This window comes from Lepidochelys kempii, chromosome 23, assembly GCF_965140265.1.
Source record: "Lepidochelys kempii isolate rLepKem1 chromosome 23, rLepKem1.hap2, whole genome shotgun sequence".
Classification (NCBI taxonomy): Eukaryota; Metazoa; Chordata; order Testudines; family Cheloniidae; genus Lepidochelys; species Lepidochelys kempii.
In genome coordinates, this window is record NC_133278.1 from 3,261,461 (window position 1) to 3,287,331 (window position 25,871).

The window sequence follows — 25,871 nt, forward strand, 5'->3', positions numbered from 1 at the left end:
GGCGGGGCGGAGAGAGTGGGCAGGGCAGGAGAAAGGGGCGGGACGAAAGGAGGGCGAGGGCAGGAGATGGGGTGGGGCGGAAGAAGGGGGACGGGCAGGAGAAATGGGCGGGATGGAAGGAGGGCGAGGGCAGGAGATGGGGTGGGGCGGAAGAAGGGGGAGGGGCAGGAGATGGGGCAGGGCGGAAGGAGGGGGAGGGCAGGAGATGGGGCAGGGCGGAAGGAGGGGGAAGGGCAGGAGATGGGGCAGGGCGGAAGGAGGGGGAAGGGCAGGAGAACGGGGCGGGGCGGGGTGGAGGGAGGGGGAGGGGCAGGAGATGGGGCGGGGCGGAGAGAGGGGGAGGGGCAGGAGAAAGGGGCGGGGCGGAAGGAGGGGGAGGGGCAGGAGAAAGGGGCGGAAGGAGGGGGAGGGGCAGGAGAAAGGGGCGGAAGGAGGGGGAGGGGCAGGAGATGGGGCGGGGCGGAGAGAGGGGGAGGGGCAGGAGATGGGGCGGGGCGGAGAGAGGGGGAGGGGCAGGAGAAAGGGGCGGGGCGGAGGGAGGTAGGGGAGAGGAGAAGAAAGGGGCGGGGGCGGTCTTCGTTCCGCCCAAGCGGACGCTCAGACGCCACAGCCCAGTCTGTTACGTCACCGCGATGCCACCAGGCCATTGGTTGTGGAACCTCGGAGTGACAGGACTGAAAGCCAGTCAGAGTCTCCGAAGCTGAGCCCGAGGCCGAGGTGGGGGCGAGTGTTGCGCATGTGTGCCGTCGTGCGCGCGGGAAGCCACGCCCCACCGAGGGCAGCCGCGAGCTTCTGGTTGGTCCCGGCCGCTGCCACTCGACCTTCCGCAGCCAATGGCGAGGCGGCTGCGCGCTGACGCGTGGCGTGCCGTGCGCGCTGGCGTTGCGCGGTGGGCTACGGTACGGGCGCCTCGGTGTGAGGCTGGCGGGGCCGAGGCCGGGGCCGGACGGGCCGCAGAGACGGTGAGTGTGGGGCGCGTCCCCGTCCCGCGCCTGCTCGGGCCCCTCCCCCCGTTCGGGGCGAGCATCTCCCCTCTGCTGCATCTCGCCCCTCCCCCACCCCGAGCCCGGGGCCCCTCCCCCCTCGGCCCCTCCCCCAGCCAGGGACCCCCGCCCCGATCCTGGCTTCTCCCGCGTGCTGCATCTCGCCCCTCCCCCACCCCGAGCCCGGGGCCCCTCCCCCAGCCAGGGGCCCCCCCGCGCCCCGATCCTGGCTTCTCCCGCGTGCTGCATCTCGCCCCTCCCCCACCCCGAGCCCGGGGCCCCTCCCCTCTCTCCAGCCCCCCTCCCACACCCAGGGGTCCTCCCGCCCCGCTCCGGGCTTCACCCCCCCCCCAAAACCAGCCTCCTCCCCTCCCCCCAGATTTCCAACCCCGCCCTGCTCCTGGGATCCCCCTTCCCTCCATCCCAACCAACCCCGCCCTGCTCCGGGCTTCATCCCTCCCCTCCTCCCTAAACCAGCCTCCTTCCCTCCCCCCAGATTCTAACCCCGCCCTGATCCAGGGATTCCCCTGTAATCCATTTTCCCTGATCCAGGGATCCCCCTTCCCTACCAACCCCGCCCTGATCCAGGGGATCCCTCTGTACTTCATTCCTTCCACTCCTAAACCAGCATCCTTCCCTCTCTGCAGCGCCCCTCCCCCCAGATTTCCAACCCCACCCTGGTCTGGGGGGTCCCCTGTAATCCATCCTCCCTGATCCAGGGGTCCACCTTCTCTCCACTACAACCAATCGCCTCGTAGGCACCGACTCCATGGGTGCTCCAGCTGTTCCATGGCACATAGGAGGTGCTGAGAGGGAGAGAGAAGAGTTGGGGCAGGAAGAGATGGGGGGAGGGGGCTTCGAGGAAAGGGTGGAGTGGAGGCGGAGCCTGCGATGGAAGGGGGGGTTGAGCGTCTCCCCCCCGCCTCGGTAAGTTGGTGCCCATGAACTGTCCCCCCCTCCCCAATACACACACCAACACTCTAATCCACTATGGTCTGGGAACCCCCTTCCCTCCAGCACACGCAACCCTGCCCTGATCTGGGGACCCCCTGTATTCCATCATCTGTGATCCAGGGATCCTCTACACTCAATTCAGCTAGACCCCCAAACCAAACATTGCCTGCCCCTTCCAAAGCAGGCATCCTACCCAATCCTTATTGAGAGTTACCCTTTACCCCCACTCCACCTAGGGAACCTTTTTCTCCTCCCCTGGATCCCCTACCTCACTCTGATTTGGGTTCCCATATATTACACGCTGGGTCAGACCAAAGGTCCATCTAGCCCAGTATCCTGTCCTCTGACAGTGGCCAGTGCCAGGTGCCCCAGGCGGAATGAATAGAACAGGTAATGATCAAGTGATCCATCCCTGTCACCCATTCCCAGCTTCTGGCAAACAGAGGCCAGGGACACCATCCCTGCCCATCCTGGCTAATAGCCATTGATGGACCTATTCTCCATGAATTTATCTAGCTCTTTTTTGAACCTTGTTATAGTCTTGGCCTTCACAACATCCTCTGGCAAGGAGTTCCACAGGTTGTGGGTTGTGTGGAGAAATACGTCCTCTTGTTAGTTTTAAACCTGCTGCCTGTTGATTTAATTAGGTGACCCCTGGCTCTTGTGTTATGAGAAGGAGTAAATAACACTTCCTTATTTACTTTCTTCATAGCAGCCATGATTTTATAGACCTCTATCATATCCTCCCCTTAGTCGTCTCTTTTCCAGTCTGAAAAGTTCCAATCTTATTAATCTGTCCTCATACAGAAGCCATTGCATCCCCCTAATCATTTTTGTTGTCCTTTTCTGAACCTTTTCCAATTCCAATATATCTTTTGTGAGATGGGGCAACCACATCTGCACGCAGTATTCAAGATGTGGGCAAACCATGGATTTATATAGAGGCAACATGATATTTTCTGGCCTATTCTCTCTCCCTTTCCTTATGATTCCCAACATTCTGTTCTCTTTTCTGACTGCCGCTGCACATTGAGTGGATGTTTTCAGAGAACTATCCGCAGTGACTCAAAGATCTCTTTCTTGAGTGGTAACAGCTAATTTAGACCCCATCATTTTATATGGGATGTATTACATCACCTCCTCTCTCCCCAACCTGGGATCTGCTACTGCACCCTAAACCTGGGACACCCCACCCTCACCTCCCAAATGCAACCCATCAGCACACCCTCCCTTGTTCCTTTTGCCTGGGACATAATTCTTAATGTCTCTGCACTCTCCCCATGGATTCCAGAGTGCTCTTGCTAGAGATCCTGTCTCTTTTCCCCTTCTCTCAAAATGCACTCGGAGACCATCTAGCCAAATTTCTTGCCCGTTCCTATGTACCAGACAGAACACCTCCCATCTACTTGCTCTGATTCCCTTAAGATACTCTCAGCTGTCTCCGCTAGACTCTGACTAGAGGTCTCTCTTCTCTGTCATGCTGGATGACTGCACTGCCTTCTGTCCTCCTTATGTGTATGCCCCTAAGGACCTCCCATGGAGGAGATCTGTTATCCTTCCCTCTGTACCGAGACCTTTGTATAGAGATATTTTCCACAAAGCCTTGGATCACCCCAACTCTCTTGCTCCAGAAATCCCCTTATCCCTGAAATGCTTCCAGCAGGGATCCTTGCATCCCATTGGAACCCTCCTGCAAAGCCAGGCATGTGCCACTAATGGTCCATTGAGTGAGTCTATCTGGTATCCTGCTTCCTGCAGCAGCCAGTATTGAATGTTTCAGAGGGTGGCATAACCCTCCCTTCCTAAAATACCTCCTTGTGCAATCCCATTCCACTCTGGAACGCGCACATGCATTTCCTTCCTGACCACCCCCAGCTGGTCATCTCATGCCCTCGTGCTTTAGGGCTGATCGTCCTTATGAATTTGTCCTGTACAGCTGAAATTCTTTCCTAGTACCGTCTGATTTTTCTTTCTGGAACCTTAGTGCCCAACCCAGTTGCTTATTATCAAGTGGCAATGAGTTCTACAAGTTAATGTTAAGTAATGTTAACAGCTTCTTTCCTTCTATGAGTTAGAAATCTGTTTTTTTAAAATTCTGAGTGGGCTATTATGGGTCAGACTAGACAGAGAGAACCAAACTAGCTTTCATTGTGCCATAGTTCTGTACCGCCTTCCATTTTTCAGATCTCCCCTGTCTACACTTGATCAGGTTTGCTAGCCTCCTCTGGTCCTTTCTCTTTGCTCTTAACTGAAATGAACAAACTGACTGCAGTACCCACGCTGAGGTTGTACCAGCAATGTGTATGTGGTCACTGTTTTCTTACTGTTCTCCATCACTTCCTTAATATGCGGTGTTGTCCAGTTGTCAAAACACATTCACTGGGTTCTGTCCTTGGCTCTGAGAGCAGGGTCTAATGGGGAGAGCAGGGAAGTGGGAGTTAATACTCCTGGCTTCCATTCTTGGTTCTTCCACCCCACCCTGCTTCACAGCTTGCTCTTTCTCCTGGCGGGGTCACTCATACTTCACAAAGGGGACTGTGATGCTTTGATGTCGGTCACATGTCTGGAGATCCTGGAAATAACAAGTTCTAGAGAAGGACCCAAGTGTGGTTCTTCCAGTTATCCAGTAACAAAGATCTCCAGGCATCTCATATACTTGGAGGCAGCACTGAGCGGAAAAGGGGTGGTGTGGGGGAGATTGGGGGTACACATTGGGGACAGTGGTGGCATCTGGGCTTGGGGCTCGGGAGAGCCAAGTTGAGTTTGTGGCTGTGTTGTAGACGCAATGTCTTCACAGCCGGAAAGGCATGGGTTGGATAGCCAGTCCTAGTGGAGACAGGGCACAGGGAGTTTTAACCTCAGGTAGGTGGGCTCCACCCTAGGGAAGAATAAAATAAACTGTAACCAAGGATGGGGTGGGGGTGGGGAGGAACCCAAGAAGATAATTGCTGAATTTCAGCCCATGCGCACACAGGCCACAAAGAGGAAATGTCTCACTGCTGGGAGATCTCTTTGGATTTGTCTTCGCTGTGCAATTTGACCCCTTGAGTTGGCCTAGCTTGAGAACTGCCACACTGCAAAATCTGCAGTTACTACATCCATGTTGGTGCTATCCTCGCTTGTGTGAGGCGTTACGACTTCTGTGGGAGGTCGTACCCCATGGTGCTTAACTCTGCGCTAATCTGAACCCTCCCTATCAATCGTGTCGCAGTGGCTTGTGGGACAATTTGTCTGCCCGTTCCGGCCAGCTGGGCAGAATCAATGAAAACAAGGCCTTGGGGAGGTAGCGGTCCCGTAGCTTGTTCCTCTTGGAACCAGTCGGGACAAAAGGCTGAGGAATGAACCCTAGGGAACTAATGAGTGATTCGGAGAGAGCTCTTCTGTCATCATCTGTGATGTGCGGAGATGGAGGGGGTGAAATTCTCACCCTCTTTTCGAGGCCTTCTGGTGTCCTTGCTCTGAAGCCTTCCGAGAAGATGCTCTTGTGGTTTGTGCCAAGCACAAAGAGAACCTCCCTCATCTACAGAATAATCCCAAGCCTGAAATCTTTCTGGTCAGCACCACCACTGTGTCGTCCTACAGAAGGCATGGGATGAAGACACGCCTAGCTCCAAAGAGATGCTGAGAGAGCGCTGGGAACTCTTCCTGCTGGTAGTTGATCTCAATGCTCATGGGTATCATGAAGGAGCAAGATATCCAGATGGTGTCAAACATGGGGAAAGCAGCAGGGGACTGGCAAGGGGTCGGTGTGTAGGGTGAGAGCGGACACCGTGAGACATTGAAACTGGTGGTGCCGGCCAGGCAGAGCGGGGGATGTTCCCTTCTTCAGAGGAAGGCACAAGAAACCCTGTAGCTAGCCCTGGCTGCTGTTGTGGGGGCTCGCCCCGTCGCAGCGTAGGCTGGAATGCAGTTGCGGGCAAGTTTTAAAGTCGAGTGGGAGGGAGGGAGCCTTTGGAAGGCTGCAAAGAGGGAGGGGTAACGTGGGCCAATAGGCTGAGGAAGGTGTTGGGTCTGGTTTCTCAGAGTTCAAAGTCTTTGCTGAATGAGGCAAACGCCAAGGCTCTTCTGAAGCAGCAAGTGGATGGAGAAGCACGCCAAAAATTTGGCCCAGCTAGCCTGTCGGAGCTGAGCTGCTCCTGTAGTGCAATCTCCAGATCGAGTTTGGGGGGCAGGGGAGGGTTTTTCTATATACTGTATTTTAGCACCGTTGAAGAGGAAGGATGGCCTAGTGGTTATGGAGCAAGCCTGGGACCTGTTCCCTGCTCTGCTGAAGTGATCCTGTGTGACCATAAGTCAGTTGCCTCTCTCTGCCTGAGTTTCCTCATCTGTAAAATGGGCATGCTAGCCCTGCCCCAGCTCACAGGATGTAGGGAGGATGAGTCCATTGTGAGGTGGTCAGATGCCATGGTGACCGGGGCCGTATAAGTAGAGGGATTGGCTTTACAACATGCTGACATCCGTTGGAGACTAAGTCCTCTATCTATCTGTGGAGCAGGTACTGCCCTGGTAGTGGTAGGGGGAGCTTCCCTTTACACGACGCCCCCTCCCACTCGTGTGCCTTAGCCCTGCCCTGGGGAAACCAGCTCTCGTATGATGGTCCATTCAAATCTCATCTTCCGGAGGTATCAGTCACTTGTCTGTTGTGGTGGCTTTTGTGACAACCTGTTGGGTGCTGGTCTGAGACCCATCACATTCATTTCAGAACGTGGGTAGGGCACTGCACTGGGACCCAAGAGAGCTGGATTCTGTCCCCTGTTGGGTGACCTTGGGCAAGTCACTTCCCTCTTCTGTGCCTCGGTTTCCCCACTTTATGGGGGAAATGGACGCACAATGCTCTAAAATGCTTTGTGGTCTACAGATGAAAAGAGCTAGGTGGTATAATAGTAACTTTTCAAAGCAGGAGGTGGAGGGCAGTGTGTAGAACGGATTTCCAGATGGTGACTGCTGTCAGCCAGTGGCAGGAGTTGCCAGCTCATAGAGAACAGATCTTCAGGCACGGATAACAGAAGAGAGGGTGAAATTCCTCCCTTTTCTTTGTGCTAGCCTGGGAACCAAGTTGCGACTGATGAGCTAAAGCCGGTGCGGAAGCTTGCACAAGGTTAATATTTGAGGGTCAGACTCAGGAATCGGATAGCTGGCGGGATGAGATACAGAAGCTTCGAATCTCCTGTATGCTGGTTCTGATCCAGTCCAGGGCTACCCCAAACCGGCTGCCGTGGTGGTGGCTGGGTGCCAGCCTGATTCCCAATGGGACGTGTCCACATCACTGAACCCCCTGCTGCCTCTGGTGCTAACTACGGGGGCCCCTTAGGAGCAACCTCAGCAGGGAGAGAGGCGCGAATGAGTTGGGGGTCTGGATTTCCAGCGGGAGTTGCTGGGGGTTGGCACCTCTCAGGCTGGCCGCGTCTCTGGGGGCTGTAGAAATGCAAACCGCCGGCCTCCTCCAGTGGGGATGTGGCGTGTGCTCTGCATCGGTCCGCCCAGCTGCATGACATCGATTGCTGCTTGTGTCTCCTGGGTCCCCTCTGAAGCTTAGGCCGCTGGTGGCCAGCACTCCCTCCGAAGGTGTAATTACAGCGGGCTGCGTCGTTGCTCCTGTCTCCTTACCTCCGGGAGCCAGCTTAGTTTGGCTCTAAAGATAGCGTCCAGTGGGGAGAGACCCAGACAGCAGCTTCCCGTCAGTCTCTCTTCAGACACACGCCTTTTCAGAAGGGTTTGACTGCCTCGCACTTTAAAAATTGCTATGTCTCCCTTCGCCGCCGTCCCCATCCCTCCACTTGGCCGTGGCTAGCGCACATGGACAGCAGTGCACAGGGCGCGATTGTAACCTGGCCGCCTCCAGCAACGCTGACAGGAAATAGCACCCAGGCCAACGGGCAGAGGGGAAAACACTGGGACAAAGGATGCTTCATTCAGCAGGGTCCAGACGCTGCTTCCACTTACTGCATTAGCCTAGGACTTGGGAGTTCAAGTCCTACTTCCCCCACAGACTCCCTGTGTGACTGTGTCGTTTTGCTCCATCCGTGCCTCAGTTTCCCCATTGGTGCGTGGGGATAATAGCACATCACTCATAGGCAGGCTTGGAGGGATTAGATTTTTATTGGTAATTTTCACTAAACATCGACTTCACTGCACCCCCAAACCCAGGGAAAATATTTTCCAGTGATGATCGAAATTGGCGGGCTTATTAGAGTCCAAATCCAGTGATCAAGACTTTTGAATTAGGCTCATCACAAGCAAAAGACTATTTACCTTTGTATGTTTTGACATGTGAGGTTGACAGTTTGTGTTTTAATGGTTTCTAAACCACTGGCTTTTTGGAACTCAGCATCTGCTGTCAATAAATATTTGTCTGACCCCATGTCTCCAATTTCCCAAAACAGTGAAAATTTAAATAGATAAAAATTGGGGTGGGGAATGCTTAAAAAAGAAACCTTTATAATCTATGCAAATGATCGAAAAATAAAATTGAGTTCTTCTCGGAGGGCATAAATATATTAGATTGAGACACTGAGGTCGCTAATGGGGTCAATAGATTCCTTTGTATAGATCCAAGATATATTGATTGTCTTCGATTGCTGCAGAGACTGACGCAATATATAGGTGCTGAGTACCCGTGGAAAGGGGTACGCTGCTCCAAAGAAGTGGACTGTACCCGTGCGGTCTTAGGGTTTACCTGCTTGTATCTGATTGCTCTTATTTTTATAGCGTCGTCGTCTCTGTGTCTGTCTGTAGTCACAGCCTGCAGAAACTGACCCATCTTACATCCGTATCTGAATGCCTCACAATCTTTAGGGTATTTATCCTCCTAACATACCTGTGAGGGAGGGCCTAGCAGGATAGAGACCCGGCTTGGGATTTGAGGCCTGGTTCCATTGGTGGCCTTGGATAAGTCATGTTCCCTCTCTGCCCCAGTATCCCCATCTGTAGATGGGGAAAATGGGACTGACCTCCCTTGAAGCATTTTGAGATTGGGTGAGGAAAAGTGCTAGATGTTGTTTGTCTCCCATTGCTGCCTCAGTTTCCCCAGCTGAACAGACTACATCACTTGTCTCTGTGTGACCCTTGGCTCTAGCAGAGCAGGGAATTGAACCCAGGTCTCCTGAGTGCCACGTTGGTGCTTTAACCACTGGGCCATGCTTCCTCCAGGATCCAAAGGAGGCCAGATGACAGGTGGTCCTAGTCTCTGAGCCAAATTGCAGTGTCTGTGCTGAGCATGGCAGTGTCTGAGACAGCCTGAGAAGACCGTTGAGCTAGGCCCCGCACTGGATGAGGAGGCAAAGGGAGAGAGTGCAGCATGAGGGTGACTCAAATCAGCTGATGGGGAGTCAGGACTCCTGGGTTCTATTCCCATCTCTCCCGCGACTAGCCTTCGGCTCCGTGCCTCAGTTTCTCAGTCTGTAAAATGGGGATGGTGCTGCTTTGTAAAGGTCTCTGAGGTCTGCCAATGAAAAGCAGTAGATAAGAGCTGGGGTTTATGATATATTTATTACTACCTGGGTTTCATGCAGCAGGGGTGATGCTGCAGGGTCTCTGCGATTGGGGCTGGGGTTTAGAGAGAGGCATCCCGTTGAAGTGGCCAGAGCGGCTGTCAAAAGGCAGAGTCTCCCCTCCTGAGCTGGAACCCAGGCTGCGATGCTGGGGCTAACGCCCCAGTGGTGCCGAGAAGCACCATGGAATGGCCAACGAGCATAAGGAGTCCGTAGCAGAGCTAGGATGAAGATGTGGGGATCCTGACCCTTTGCTCTGAGCACTAGGCTGTGCTACCCACTGTGTTCATGGTGGCAGCATTGTACACTGGGCCTTGTCCATATTAAAGAGAGGGGGCAGGCTGCAAGTTGCCTTGGATGGCTCCCAAGGGCTGCATTCTTGGTATGGTATGTCCTGCCTTGCCAAGTCAGAGCACGGTCCAACCGTTTCAGCGGCTCAATCAGGAAACCAGACGTCTCTCTCCAACAGTTGGTCTGTGTCCACCACCTCTGGACTCTGTTGGAAAAGCATCTCTGCTTTTCCTTTTGTTTTTTAAATACGTAGAGGCAGAGCTAATCCCACTGCAGACAGAGCCAGCAAACATGCCTTCCGTTGTGCAGACACAGTCTATAAACCCTCTTAGACACAGCGCGAGGTGCTGTCTGAATGCTTTGTTGGGCTTCAGAAAGCTATAGCTTCAGACAGAAAATCGAGGTGTGCAAACAGCACAGCAAAGTCAGTCGCGGGAGCTCAGGAGTTCAAGACGTCTTGTGTGAGAATTCCACACCCGTTAGGCTATGGGGGGGCGGGGGGAATATCTGAGACCGTTACGTGGCTGGAATATGAAGCACCTGTTGTCCTTCCACTCAGCCAAAGCTGCTTCTCTTTCTCATACAGTCTTCAGCATTGTCAGTTCTGAAGTGCTGTGTCTGCAGAATGGCTGTGCCGCAGAGCTGATGTCCCCCCGCCCACCACCACCACTGCAGCTAGTGTGCTTCTTCCCTGCCTTTGAGAGACCCCCACCCACCCACACCCACATCCTGCTAAGAGGGAGTTCTTTCTCCACAATCTAGTTAATCCCCTCTTGGAGCAAAAAGGGGCAAGGAATTTTGGGTTCCTAGATAGGCCCCTCTGGATTACAAAGAGACTGCAACAAAAGGGTCGTTAAGTTCCCCTTGTGACGCTGATTTGTGCCCGGGATCCCCATCTGCTCAACCCACTGTTGCGTGGATCTCCTGATAGGAGAAAATGGGTCTTGAATTGTTTGTTTGCTGAATAGGCGTTGAAAGCCAGTTTCCTTTTCAGCCCCCTTAGGGCTACTATCCCTCTTACTCCTGTCTTATCTCTGCTTCTCTTGGGCGGTCCTGATCCTCAGTATTGTGCTTGCGTGCCAGGAGCAGGTGACTCTCCAGAGACGCCGGTGACGTGAAATCTTGTTGGTTTCACAGCAAAAGTTAAAAGCAGCTGTAGGTCCTAACGCTTGCCCTGAAAATGCTCCCTTTTGAGGCTTTACAGTTGCATTTCCCTACCCTGTATGTTTCAATCTTCCATTGGGGCTGTGTAGAGGGAGTCACAGGAACAAAAGGGGAAACAGCCAGGATGATAGTACCCAAAGTGCTGCCGAATGCATGGAGGAAATTGAGGGCAAAAAGACATTTTTTTTGCTCATCTGTGAGTGTGATTTTAGATGCCTTAATAGTAGCTAAAACATCTTCTGACAGAAGTGACTTATTGTAAGTCAGTGGTGTATTAGAAATGTGTCTTGACTGGAAGGTGAATTTCACTGAGGGTTTTATTTGGATTTAGATCTTCCCCCTGCTGTGCGTACCACCCGACAGTGCAGCCTTCTGCTGTGTACGAGAACCAGGAAGTGGAACTGACTGTAAATAGGAGATAGAACAGATTCCACTGTGAGTGAAGTGCAAAAAGCAAACATAGTTTCTGAAAGGTCCCCCCCAACGACCTGTGGTACTTGAATTGCCCGCATCACCATAAATCAATGGTTTGCAACCTATTTTCATTTGCGGACCCTTAAAGAATTTCAATTGGAGGTGCAGACCCCTTTGGGAATCTTAGACATAGTTTGTAGACCCCCCGAGGTCCGTGGACCACAAGTTGAAAACCACTGCCGTAGAATCAAAGCATCTTGCAATCTTTAACTTATTTATCTTCACAACCCCCTTTGTGAGGCAGGGCAGTGCTATTTAGATGGGCCTCTTCTGAGGTCACACAGGAAGTCTGGCAAAGCGAGGTATTGAACTCCAGACATCCCAGGTTAGCAACCTTAACCGCTCCTTCCTCCATCACAGGTCCCAAATGAGAACTTTAGGTGTGTGAGCTGTCTAGTTAGCATAACACCTGAATCAGCCCGTTGGAAGGAAAACTAAAGTGAGCCCAGTGTTGGCTCTCCAAAGGCAGAGATCTCACAAGCTGTGCCTGAGTCCTCCAAGGAGACGTCCAGGAAAAGTGAGATGTAACATTCCTGACATTCTTAAAAAGGAAAGTCTCCCTGCTTGGTTTTTTTTTAAGCTTAAAAAGGATTGGAGGGAGCGTGTATGTTTTGCAAGCATAGCTGTGTTAACTAGGAGTGTGGGGATAAAAATCAGCCCCCCTAACCGATGTAGGTGTGCCAGCAAACCTGGTGTGGACGCAGCTATACCCGCAAAGCCTTCATAGTGTGGATACGCCCCAGGTCTTTGACTTTGCAGGCCTCCTGTGTGTTTATAATGTACGTCCTTCAGCTTGGACTGTTTTGCCTCTTGAATGCTGTTAGTTCTGCTGTGTGGGCAGCAATCAGTGCAAGAGAAGACTTTAAATGTAAAAATCCCCTCTCCCTGGCTTTCCAGGTTTCTATCTTATTGGGCAGGGCAGAAGAGAGAAGATCTCCTTTTTCCAAAACCTAAACTTTGGCCCCGAACCATCCTTTTCCACCAGTGGCTGGCCCTGACTTGATTCTCGCTATCAGCTCGCTTGTCACAGTGCTGCTTTCAAATCTTGCTTCACGTCTTGTTAGGGCAGCCCTGGGGTTGGGGGGAGTTGGACCTGCTTGGGTTGGTTGGCTGCATGCGAAATGAACAAAGATGAACTTGCAGTTCGGGGCAGGGGGAGGGAAGGAGAGGGTTTATGGTACTGTAGCAGTGTGGTTGCCCAGGATTGGCTGGTTGGGTCTCTCTGATCAGGTACCCTGCCCTGGTATCACTACCCTGCCTCGCCTGGTTGGTCTGTTATTCCATCTGGCACCTTCCTGCCGCACTGGGTCAGACGGCTGCTCTACCTTGCCCGCTGTCCGGGCTCTATCAACATCCAGTGCCTGATGCTTAAGGTGAATCCCCTTCTCATCCAACCAGCTCAGTCTAGTAACTTTCCCTTTAAGCTAAAGGGGTGACTTGATCCCAGTCTATAAATACCTACGTGGGGAACAAATATTTAACACTGGGCTCTTCAGTGTAGCAGACAAAGGTCTAACGTGATCCAAAGGCTGGAAGTTGAAGCTAGATAACTTGAGATTGGAAATCAAGCATACATTTTTAACGGCGAGAGTAGTTGACCCTTGGGATATTGTTTCAATGGTGGTCGTGGATTCTCCATCACTGACCATGTTTAAATCAAGACTAGACGTTTTTCTGAAAGCTCTGCTCTAGGAATTATTTTGGGACAGGTCTCTGGCCTGTGTTATCCAGAAGGTCAAACTAGGTGATCACAATGGTCCCTTGGAATCTGTGAATTGCACAATACCATATGTGGGGGAAACAGGGGAGAAAAGTGAATTCGTCTCTCCCACCTGAGGTCTGATTTGCACCAACATTGCTGGTCATAAAGCTGTCCAGATGCAATAGTTGACTCTCTCTGATCTCCTGTGGCGATGAGTTCCGCAAGTGGGCTTTCTGCTGGGCTCAACGTATAGCCTGTTGCGTGTTTGGATGTGTCATCGTCCCGACTGTCTGTTGTTGTAAAGCAAGAGAGGCCTTAAACCTGGTTATAGAACAATGCAGGCTGTGCTCCGGGGTGGCCAATCTTTCTTAATCAATCTCATATTTCTTTTTCCTTGCAGGGATCTCCAAGGCAGTCTGCTTAGAGGAGAGCCCTGCAAAAGGATCTACACGGAGAAAGATCTTTTGGGACAATCTCCCCCCCACACATGTGATCCCAGCTTCACTGGCAGCAGGATTTGCATTCCAGGTCGTGCCCTCCTCCATCTCTGGGCCAAACCGTAGGACTTAAAGCTGAAACCATGTGAGGGGGTTTCCCTTGCTCCCCCCTCTCCCCTGACCCCCTTCCCTCCCCTCCCCTTCCCCCCCAGCCTTGGGCGTGTCGCTGTCGAGCCACGTAGACGCGCCTGCCACCATGATGTTCCGGGATCAGGTGGGAATCCTGGCCGGCTGGTTCAAAGGCTGGAATGAATGCGAGCAGACGGTGGCTCTGCTCTCCCTCCTCAAGCGTGTCACTCGCACCCAAGCCCGCTTCCTGCAGCTGTGCCTGGAGCACTCGCTGGCCGACTGCACCGAGATCCACATCGTGGAGTCGGAGGCCAACAGCGCAGGTAAGTTTGGACGCAGCTTCGGGACGCAGCTGCTGTCGGTCAAGCGGAGCTGTTTCCCTTCCCTTCCCCGCCCCCCCTCCGTCTGAGGTGGAGCAGACTGGGTTTAGCATCAGGAATGGGGTGGGTTTAGATAGCATCGTTTAATCCAACTCTCCCCTCTCTGAACTATAAAACGAGTCCATTGTTGTGGTATGTGAGACTAACAGTCTCTGAAAAGCAGCCATGTCTGGGGCGAGACAGGGCAGCTGATAACAGCTTTGCAACAACACTATACAGTGGTTTAGGGTGGAAAAGGAGGCATGCTCTATCCATTGGGATTGTAAACCTCTTGGGTCAGGGGACCGTCTTTTTTTGTCTGTTTGTGTTGCATCTAGCACAATTGTGTCTGTAACTGGGGCTCCTAGGTGCTACCGTAATACACCTGTACAGCCCCTAGCGTAATGGGCTCCCAGTTCAAGGCTGGGCACAACTGTCATACAAATGGTGGTAATTTAGACTCTGCTCATTAAAGCTGGGATACCAGGGCAGCTCTTGCTTAATGGATTCCCCCAAGACTGCAGCAGACAAGCTGGTGTAGTGGGGTGAGCCCTGATTCAGAAAGGAGAGTTGCCTGTCTTTCTTTCTGCAGGATGGCTGGGCCCCTTAGTGCTGCTCTGGGGCATGGGGGTCAATATGGTTTCCGAGGGGAGAGCTCCCCCTACTGAGCCTGGAACGCTGTGTAAACAGGAGATCTTAGTGACTAACATTGGAGCATGTGTATTGTCCTACACCAAAGATTGAAATAGACAATTGGTTTATATAATCCAGCCCACCGGGAATCAGGGCAGCATTCTTCCTAAGTACAATCCTCTCTGTGACCTAGTTCTAAATGTTCCAGGAGCCAGGGCTCCTTTTTCCATGGGAGGAGACTGTTCCCCAGCTTCAACTCAACCTCTGTTCCCCCTCCTCCATTTCATCCCCTTTCTTCCTGGTCCCACCCCCAGCCGCTCTCCCGCCTTTGCTATTCACATTCTTCAGATTCTTGGAGAGCAATTGCAGTGTATTGGAACTAGTTAACTCTCCTCCCTGGTATGCAGTAGCTGCTGTGTGTGTCTCTTTGCACTTGATCACTTAAGCATCTCAGAAGCACAGATGTTTAAAGCTCTTTCAGGGTAGATCTGGCCTTAATGCAGATTTATTTGTAGGGTGACTTGTTACTTAGCCTGGAGGCTGGCGACCCCTTATTTGAAGGCAAACATTTTCCTGAGCCTCTGACTCTTACTATAAAAGAGTAAAATATAAATAACTATCAGTGATAATGGTAAACCTGTATAATTTATTTGTGTGTTTTGAGGGGTTGATTGGAGAGTGCTTGACCATGAAAAGGTCAAGATGTGCCAGAAATGGGGGAGTGAGATTTTCCTTGCTTTAGATTGTACTAAAACTTTTCAGCATCTGGTAACCCCCTTGAAGGTTGTGGCCTTCCTGGTTGAGAAATGCCTGGTCTAAAGTCTTGTATGCGTCCATGTTAAGACCTCCTCCCTTCCTTTCTCTCCTCTCCTCCCCACCCACCGGGCGGGGAATAAATATGGGGAAATCAAACTGACTTAATCAAACCAGGGAAACCCTCAGTGTGGACACTTAAGGCGTGTCTACATGGGGACCCTCAGGAAAATTAATTGGAATTAACCACAAGGTGTAAAATTAGTGACATCACTTTAAATTACTGGGTGGACACTCCCATTGTAAATTAAAATGGTCTTAATTTGATTCAGTTTAATTCACTTTGGAAGTGAATTATGAGAGTGAGGTTTTGAAATTGAATTAAACTAATCTGAATTAAGGCCACTCTCATTCTTAATGACAGGTTACAGAGTAGCAGCCGTGTTAGTCTGTATCCGCAAAAAGAAAAGGAGGACTTGTGGCACCTTAGAGACTAACCAATTTATTTGAGCATACGCTTTCGTGAGCTACAGCTCACTTCATCGGATGCCTCTAAGGTGCCACAAGTACTCCTTTTCTTTTTTCTCATTCTTAATGAGTGCATCCACACGGAGCTTAGTGTAGTTTAACTAATCCACTTTGAATGTACACGTCTAGTGACTTTTTACCAGTAATAGCCTTAATGCAGGTGCAGTTACACCCACGTAAGGTGCTTTTATTCCAATACAGCTTATTTTGCTTTGCCAAAAGCAGGGTAAGCTATACCAGTATAACTCCATCTAGGGTGGGTGGTTGTGTTTTTTTTGCCACTCAAACTATGCTGGTGGCAATGGGGTGGCATCTGCTCTTGAAATATCCTGGTGTGCAGATGTAAAGCGGGGTGGCCAAACTTACTGACTCTCTGAGCCACATGCAGTAATCTTCAGAAGTTTGAGAGCCGCAAGACATGCGCAACCTGCCCCGCCGGGCGGCGCCTGCTGGGACTAAAGCCCCGAGACCCCCCTCCCTGCAGGGCAGAAGCCCCAACCCCTCCCTTCCCCCCCCCCCCCAGTCTGGTAGATGGAGAAGCGGGGGAGGGGCTCCATGAGCCATACTTGAACTGTGAAAGAGCCGCGGTTTGGCCATGCCATATATAAAGTATCAGCAAGACCCTAACTCTTTTTTTTTCTTTTTTCTTCAGTCTTCATTTTGTAGCTAACTTGGTTAAAAGCGTGTGTGTGTGTGTGATTAACTTTTTATTAATTTTCCTAAAGAAACAATAAAAAACTACAAACAGGTAAAGGACTTGCAGCTTGTATGATGTTACCAGTTACTGCCCCTTTCACAGGATAGCCAGTAAGATTACGCAGTTACGCGACTTTACAACTTGTCAGAGCTGCAAGACCAGACAACACAAAATCAGACAATATTACGCAGACATAACGTGCTAGGTGAGAGTAATAATAATAAAAAGACATGCCCAAATAGGCAACAAAGGGAAGTGGGGGCTTTTGAAGAGGAGGGGGAAAAGCAGAGGTGTAAAATAATACCAGACTGCCATTCGTCTGAGCTAGCTTCGCGTTTTTGATCCAAAAGGATCAAGAAACAGGGCCATACTGTTTGGTCAGACCAAAGGTCCATCTAGCCTGGTATCCTGTCTTCCGACAGTGGCTAATGGCAGGTGCTTCAGAGGGAACGAACAGAACAGGGAATCATTAAGTGATCCATTCCCAGCTTCTGGGACACCAGATTTCTTTGACTTCCTATCATTTCTCTCTGTGTCATTAAGCTGTTCCTTAACTCAGTTCCGCCCCCAAAATCAGCACGATCAAAACTCTTTAGACAGTTTAACATCGTTTCCATCTAGCTGAAGCTAAATACATAACGCCAGCCGTACAATATGCACTCAGCCAAAAGTATTTAGCCATTTCCCGTCTTCGGTAGCCAGTTTTTAAAGCAAAGTAAAACTTAACCATCTAAGGGGCCTCTTGTTTTGTTCCTAAAAGGAAATGATCTGAATTGAAAGGACTGTTTGATTTAAAAACAAGTAATGAGTGAACTGTAAAAAGCGTGTTGCTTTTCAGCTGGGAAGAAATGTTAGATTCGGAATGTGTCAGGCCTCAGAACAGGCTAGATTTAAAAAGAAGTTCTACCTATTCGGTGTTTTTTTTAAAGCAAGAGCTCTTGATTCAGCTAAAATCCCCCCTCTCGCTTGTGCCACACTTCAGCTCACATGTGAATTTTAACAGCCTCGTTCCAGAATTCCCCCATGGGGTGATTTGAGATTGGAAACGTGGCCAACCCTGTGCAGCCTGGTACCCTTTTAGCCCCCAGCTGTTCATCGAGGGACCAAGGACCACACTCACCCACAGAGAAGTGGCAAAGCAAATCTTGTCAAGTTTGCGCAGGGCCTGTCGGCAGCTTGCGGGAGACACTCGCTGAATCGTTGGCCTCAGCCTCTGCGGCCTAGCCTTTCCCTAAGCCTTAATTTCCAGGTTAAAAATAGCTGTCTGTGTGTGATGGGAGATGCCCCTGAGGTAGCCGCTCTGTCCTTTCCAAGTGTGTCTCCTGCTCCCTGGCTGAGATTGCGTGCTCTGCTAGGGGCAGGCAGGAATGGGTCATAGCCCAGATTGGAGTGTCAAACGCGTACTTGTTTCTACAGTTGCTCTGGCGATGTGTGGATCCCCCTAAATAAACCATGAAGGCAATAGATTCCAGTTCCGTTAATCGGACCACCCATCCTCCGGGGAACTCAGGACTTGGGCCGAGCCAGTGCTTTTCATCCAGAGATCTTTAAGCGCCCTGCAAACGTATGGTTATCCCTGCTTTACAGATAGGGAAACTGAGGCGCGGGGCAAGGCAGTGACTTTCCCTTGCTCTCTCGGCAAATCGGTGGAAGAGGTAGGAATAGAACCCAGGCGTCCTGACCCTCCAGGCCTGTGTCATGCCCACACTGTCTCCCTTGCAGGGGACTCTCGAGAGTGGAGTAGCGGCATAAGTCCCCACTGTGCAGAGCAGTAGAAGGGGGCCCTGTGCAGTTGTGGGGTCACCCCTCTGTGCAGCAGACCTGTCCTTCCACAGGTGTGGGAAGGATCTTCCCCTAGGAGGCCAAGAGGAAACAGTGGGTAGGAGCTAAGGTTTAAAGAATTAAGATTGCTGAGCCTGCATGTGTCGCTCATTGCAGCTTCCCTTGGCAGAGGGTATCTTCCATCCGACAGGCACGCAGCTGAGCATACTCCGCCCTTCCAGTCTGTGGTCTCCTCCCCCCCCCCCCCCCGCGCAATTAATGGGTTGCTCCGGGCCTGTAACTGTATCCTTTGGGCATCTGCCCGCGGTGGTGGCGGGGTGTGCTGGAATCTGTCTGCTCTGACTTTGTAGGGAAAATTTCTCCCAAAGTCGCTATTAAAGAACAAGAGATCCCAGTTCTGCAGCCTGTGCTGCCAGGGAAGAGATGTCCAGAGCCGCAAGCATCCAAATGCATTCCCCGTGGCGTTGGGGAAACTGAGGCAGGGCAGTAAAGTGACCCCTCAGTCCATACGCAGTCAGTCAGTAGCAGGGAGGTAGTGTTGAGGGAGCTGCAGGCACCCCTCTGTTGGAGCTGCGCGGACTGTGCTGACAGCACCTCCAACGCAGCTGCTTCTGGGGGGGAGAGCAAGGCAGACCAGCTGGAGGTGAGAGAGGAAATTTTGGCTCAGGAAACCAGGGCAGGGAAACCCTGCTCCCTCGGAAAGTAACCAAGGAGATCTTCATGTCCATGCAGAGTGGATGGGACCTTGGATCTCCTCTGACCCAAGACCTTCACACCCATTGTCCTGGAACACTGTGGTACCGTCTCTGACGGCTGAGGGGGCTTGGTCATCTCTGCTGAGAGTTGGCGATTCCAAAGAGGCTGTAACACCTGCTTGAGTTAAGGTTGGGTCTAGCTTACTGTTGAACAGCTGACTTTCCTAAGAGCTCTAAAATTCGGAGACTGACTTGGATGGTCTTGAAACTTTCTGTGCCTCATGGGGGTCCAGCATAGCGTGACCGATCCAAACCTGAGGTGGTTCGAGCGTGGGGTACCTTAGATAAAGCCCCCTTCCTTAAAATTTGTCTTGCTTAAGATCAACATTTGACATAAGAACGGCCATATTGGGTCCATCTAGCCCAGTATCCTGTCTTCTGACAGTGGCCAGCACCAGGTACTTCAGAGGGAATGAACAGAACAGGGCGGTTTCGAGTGGTCCATCCCTTGTCGTCCACTCTGTTTCTGGCCGTTTAGGGACACCCGGAGCATGGGGTTGTGTCCTTGAGCATTGTGTCTAATAGCCATTAATGGACCAATCCTCCAGGAACTTATCTAGTTCTTTTTTGAACCCAGTTATTCTTTTGGCCTTTACAACATCCCCTGGCAATGAGTTCCGCAGGTTGACTGTGTGCTGCGTGAAGACCCACTTCCTTTTGTTCGTTTTAAACCTGCTGCCCGTTAATTTCATCCGGTGAAATTAATTATGGTTCTTATGACTTTGTTTGCTCGCGCCTGGGGCTCAAACCAGAGGCACTGAGTTCCTAGGGGGTGCTTGACCCCTGCTCTGCCCCAGGCTCTGCTCCCACTCCCTCCCCTTGCCTCTTTCTCCTCCCCTCTCCCCCTCCCCCCCCACGCTTCCTGCACACCACTGAACACGGCTGGCAGGAGCCCTTGGGGGGGAGGGGGCGGGGGGATAAGCTGATTGTTGGGGTTGCCGGTGGGTGCTTAGCACCCACTGTTTGTTTGTTTGTTTTTTCCCGTGGGTGATCAGCGCCTATGGTTCAAACTATGACTCTGATCCTCCCTGAACCGATATCAAATGTTTAGGATTTTATTCCACTGCCCACTGAGTGTGGGGTAGCTGGCAAAGGCAAGGAAGGACAGTCCAGTGGTTAGGCACTAACCTAGGACTTGGAGACCTAGGTTCAATTCCCAGCTCTGCCACAAACTCCCAGGGCACGTCACTTTGCCGCTGCCTTCCTCAGTTTCTCCATCTGTGCAATGTGGACAGTCGCCTTTCTCTGCCCCACTAAAGATTTTGAGGCGCTCGGATATAGGACCTAGGACTTGCCCCTTCTTTGGAAGAAAGTTGGGACACACTGCTCTGGTTCACAAGCCCTTATGCTCTCTCTGCTGGCCTCCTCGTCCAGCCAGCGCCATTTGCTTCTTGAGCTGGGTTGGCTGTGCACTTGGTTATTTCCCAATAACTGTACGGTTATTTACCTAATCCCTACATGGTTGAGAAATCTCTCTGCCAGGCTCCCACGGCTCACGTCCCTCAACTCCCCCCCCGCCCCTTACGCCCGTAACAAATATGTCCGCTTCAGCGTGGTGCGCCCTCTCCCTTTGAAGCCCTCTTTTACCCTCCCTGCCCAAATCGATTCCTGTCTTTAAGTTCCGCACGCTGTGCGGGGGAAGGGAGTTCAAACCCCGTTAGTTCTGGGCAGAGGAAATCGGAAGAGTTCAGCAGGAAGAGGTGGCCTGACCTAGTGGATCGAGCACTGGGCTTTAAGCCCAGGGTCTGATGAGCCCAGGTCTGCCGCTGACCTTGGGCAAGTCGCTGCCTTCTCCGTGCCTCGGTTTCCCCAGCTGTAAAGTGGGAGTAATGAGACCCCATTTGTAAAGTCCGTGGAGCTCTCTTTGTTGCTGGAAGTGGTGGCATTTTGGGGGGGGACACAGACTGATCGCCTGGATTGCTTGAGATCACCGTGTCTGGGGGCGGGGCGTCATTCCAGGTATCTGGCTCTGGTAAGCCCCCTTGGTGATGCCACACTGTGGTTTTCGGTAGTATACAAATCTCCCTGCCTGAAGCCGTTGCGAGTGTTCCTACACACTCCTTCACCAGCTGTCTTGTTCCTCCCCAGAATTGGCTGCATTGATTTCTCTGTGGCGAAAGCCACTGGAGGAAGGAGCAGGCTCCCTTTTGTTCCTGTTCTTCACCCTTCTCTGCCCCCTCTCCCCCAAACAGCTGTCATCAGCCAGTGGCACCAGGAATCGAAGGACAAGGTGGTCTCCCTGCTCCTCTCTCACCTGCCCCTGCTACAGCCTGGCAACACGGAAGCCAAGTCCGAATACATGAAGCTATTGCAGAAGGTCCTGGCCTACTCCATCGAGAGCAACCTGTTCATCGAGGAAAGCCGGCAGCTGCTGTCCTATGCCCTCATCCACCCGGCCACCACGCTGGACGATCGCAACTCCCTGGCCCTATGGCTCAACCACCTTGAGGAACGCCTGTCTAGCGGCTACTCCGGCCAGGGCAGGGGCCGGCCTGACACTGCATACCACTCGCGCCAGGGCTCGGACGAGTGGCAGGGCCCGGTGGACTCGGGCATGGGGGAGCTGGGACACGGCTGGCAGGAGAAGCTGCCCCGAGAAAACGGACACTTGCCTTTCCACTCCTCCAGCTCGGTGCCCTCTGCCATCAACAGCATCGGAAGCAACGCAAATGCAGGTACATGGCGGGGAGGGGACAGGATGGGGCGTGGGCAGTAGGTAGGAGCTTAGAGGCCAATGTAACCTTATTTCCAGTCTGCTAGCTTGAAGAGCCCATGATCAAATATTTGTTCCCCATGTAGGTACTTAATCTGGGATCAAGTCATCTCTTAACCTTTTCCTTACACTGTGTAGACTGAGTTCCTTGAGTCTCTCTCTAAGGCATGTTTTCTAATCATTCTCATGGCTGCCTTCTGTAGAGCTCAAAATACTCGACAGAGATGCAGCTTTACCCATGGGGAAACTGAGGCACAGAGTGGGTAAAGCCACTTGCCTGTGGCTAGTCAGCAGGAGAGATGGGAACAGAACCCAGGAGTTCTGAGTCCCTATCAACTGAGCCATGCTTCCTCCTCAGAGTCCGCGCCTGCTTTCTGATAGGCCCCAGAAGAAAATATTTTGAGGCCCAAACAGCAGGGGGGTTGGAGGCGTGGGAGTGTGCCCAGGAAGGGGGGATGACGACAGATCAAATCTAAGCTCTGACAATGGAGGAGGCAGGGCTTGGCATGTCAGTGCCCAGTGTCTCAGTTTCCCCATCTATAAAATGGGGCTGATAATATTGGTTGCCCTTCCATCCCAAGGGGCATTAGTTAATGTTTGCACAGTGCTTTGGGCATCTGAAGTGCTTGGAGTCCTACGTGCCGTGGCAGCTGGGGGTGTGCTTACACGTACGTACAGATGCCACAGGGACTGGCAAGGTAAATGAAGATTGAAGATGGTCAGGGAAGTGTCAAGATGGGTGGCTGCGGGTGTCAGTTTCGGAGGTGACCTACTGACACCCCCCCACACACACACACAATAACTGCCTCTAATTCTATTAAAGAAACAGGAATGATTATTAAAGCTAATCAGATTTACTCGTCCCTTCAGACACTTTTTCCTTCCCTTTAGTCTCCTCTTCCTCCCATTGGGGCGGTTCCAGGTGGATTTCCCTCCCTGCAGCCCCCAGCTGTCCAGTGTCTGTGCGGGGAGTAGGAGGGGAGAAAACGTATGTTCTCTTCACACAGAAACAGGAACAACACGAATCAAAACGGAGTTTGACTTACCAGCGTCCCCTTTAACGCCTCTGAGGGTGTGCCCAGGGTTTGTAGACTTCAGGGGAAAAACCAGCTGCATCCCAGAGCGGCGATTAGACCTCACACCTGCTTCACCGCCCTGGCTGTAACTTACAACCTGGGTCCCTTGGCCGAACTGGGCTCTGCCTTGCTCATCTGCCATCCCCCTGCTTGGTGTTGGCTAGCTCCTTGGCAGCCCCCACAGGGGCACTCGGGATAGTGGGAGATCCGTGGCAAGGGAGCGGGAGAGAGCGGTGGCTGGGGGTGGAGGATACCTGCCTCCTTTCACTGCCTCCAAATACAGCAGGGAGCCAAGACGGGGGTTGAACTGCTCCCCGGCTGCTTCACGATGCTGTGGAAGCAGACAGAGCACCTAGCAGTGCAGATGCCAGGTCAGTCCAGATTAGGGTGACCAGATGTCCCGATTTTGGGGTCTTTTTCTTATATAGGCTCCTACCCCCCCCCCATCCCCCTCTCGATTTTTTTTCATATTTGCTGTCTGGTCACCCTAGTCCGGATGCAACCCCCCTGCCCAGATTGACCCTCCTAAGCCATTTGCTGCTGTTCGTCCCTCTGCACGGGTGACTGGCAAAGAGAGTGTGGTCACGTTAGTTCCCCCCAGTAGGTGTGGGTTTGGTTCTCAGTTGTGCTGTCGATTCTCTGCATGCCCTGGAGCAGGCCACTTCCCGGGGAGGGGTCCTGACTCCTGCTTCTCAGTTGCATCAAGAGCCTTGGATGAAATGCACCATAGCCATGTAGAGAATTCTGCTCAAGTGGCTCTGGGGGAGCCTTGCTGGGGGGGCAGGGCCCATTCTGGGGCTGTATCCTGAATATAGAGAGCAGGAGCCTGGCTAAGAAGGACTTCCTGAGCGCAAGGCCGTGAGGCATTGGCTGCCCTGAGGTGTAGGTGTCTGATCTCTCCGCGCCACGCTCATCCTCCCTGGTAGGTCTGTAGGATAGGAGATCCAGTCCCGATGTTGTCAGGAACTGGGATTGTTTAGTCTGCAGAAGAGAAGAATGAGGGGGGATTTGATAGCTGCTTTCAACTACCTGAGAGGTGGTTCCAGAGAGGATGGTTCTAGACTATTCTCAGTGGTAGAAGAGGACAGGACAAGGAGTAATGGTCTCAAGTTGCAGTGGGGAGGTTTAGGTTGCATATTAGGAAAAACTTTTTCACTAGGAGGGTGGTGAAACACTGGAATGCGTTACCTAGGGAGGTGGTAGAATCTCCTTCCTTAGAAGTTTTTAAGGTCAGGCTTGACAAAGCCCTGGCTGGGATGATTTAATTGGGGATTGGTCCTGCTTTTGAGCAGGGGGTTGGACTAGATGACCTCCTGAGGTCCCTTCCAACCCTGATATTCTATGATTCTATGTTAATTCTCTGCCTTCCCCTTCCAGCTCTGCCCTGCCAAATCCACCCCAGCCCGCTCAAGCGCTCCATGTCCCTCATCCCCACCAGCCCGCAGGCCCCTGGCGAGTGGATGAGCCCCGATGAGCTGTGTGCCCGGCAGGCTTTCATCCCGGGGGACCACGCGCCCCTGTCCCCCCAGAGCAGCGTGGCCTCCTCGGGCAGCGAACAGACGGAAGAGCAGATCGGCAGCCGCAACACCTTCCAGGAGGATGGCAGTGGCATGAAAGGTACGGCGTGGGAGGGGGGTCACCCCATGCTGGGTAGGGAACCCCGTGCTGGGGAGGGAACCCCGACTGCCTCGCTCTGCCGGCCGACATTGGGAACGCAGGGCTCCCATACTGGATCAGACCCCTGTCTGTGCAGCCGTAACCAGGGGGCTCCCAGCGATTTGACCAGGGCTGCTTGGCCAGGGGCTGGGGGGACAAGGGCAGCGGTGAGCAAGGGGGATGAGCCTTTCCTATCTCCGTGACGGGTAGAGCCCTGCGCAGATACAAAAATGTGGATCCGCATCCGCCAGGATCAACCCATGATCCGCTAGCCATCTTTCACCTGTATCCACACCTCAGCAGCAAGCCCTCTAGCAAGGGAGGGGGAGGGGCCTCAAGGAGAAGGGGCGGTGCAGAGGGAAAGTTGGGGGTCACATCGCGTGCTGCTCCCAGGGGCTCACAAGCAACGGCACGTGGCAGCAGCGGTGTATGTTGCATCACAGTTAGGGGGAGGGGTTGGGCACTGGGTCCAATCCCAGGAGCCGGCGGGCTGGGACTGGGAGCGTGGCCAGTGCTGCTGGGCCAGGCCATGGTGGGGATGCTGGCTCTGCCCGAGGGGCCCGAGCTGCTGGACAGGAAGTGACGTGGCGAGCGGGTGCTGGACGGCCCCCCTCCCCCTCCTCCCAGCCAGGTGCCACCAGTGAGTAGAGCTCCCTGCGTGGTTGTATCTGCATCCGGTCCACTATCGGCAAAAATGGCCCACGGATATGAAGCGGATATCCATGGATTTTCAGAGCTCTATTGATGGGAATCTTGCTGTGGGTATCAGCTAGCCATGGTCTGTAATCTCGTTTTCCCCCCCCCCCACACACACACATATGTGAATGCCCTTCACATACCCTCTCTCTCACACACACCCCTTGTCACCTGAGAAGGCCCTGCATTGAAAGGGGTATGCTCCTCTGGGTCTGGGGAGCCCCAAAGTGACTGGTACGTAACGCCGGCGGTCCCGGGAGCTGTCGCCATCCTGTGGCCGCGGAAGCTTTCCCAGGCCTGGCCAGTGGCTGGCGGCCTAGGTCGCTCTAAAGGGCTGGTCTTTCCCGTCTCCACAGATGTCCCCTCGTGGCTGAAGAGCCTTCGCCTGCACAAGTACGCAGCCCTCTTCTCCCAGATGACGTACGAAGAGATGATGACCCTCACGGAGCAGCATCTGGAGTCCCAGGTGAGGAGGGGACAGCAGGGTCCCAGCCTCCACCCGACCGTGCGCTGCTTGAGGGCAGCAGCCACCTTGTGGGTCCCAGCCAGGGGACGGGGGGACTGTGGTGTTGTAGGACATGGGCCTTCCACAGACTTAA

At 52.8% G+C, this 25,871-nt stretch overlaps 1 protein-coding gene across 4 annotated transcripts in view; it reads left to right on the top strand.

The window, feature by feature from the left end:
- Positions 1-843: 843 nt before the first annotated feature.
- Positions 844-25,871, top strand: part of SAMD4B (sterile alpha motif domain containing 4B) — a 34,458-nt gene continuing 9,430 nt past the window's right edge. For 2 of the 4 annotated variants that reach the window (XM_073321932.1, XM_073321934.1), the window contains exons 1-5: positions 844-962; positions 13,459-13,947; positions 21,324-21,806; positions 24,298-24,537; positions 25,629-25,738. In XM_073321932.1, the coding sequence (XP_073178033.1) occupies positions 13,752-13,947; positions 21,324-21,806; positions 24,298-24,537; positions 25,629-25,738 (1,029 nt within the window). In that variant the 5' untranslated portion in view covers positions 844-962; positions 13,459-13,751. The remainder of the gene's footprint in view (positions 963-13,458; positions 13,948-21,323; positions 21,807-24,297; positions 24,538-25,628; positions 25,739-25,871) is intronic. The other 2 variants (XM_073321933.1, XM_073321935.1) reach the window with 1 other exon arrangement.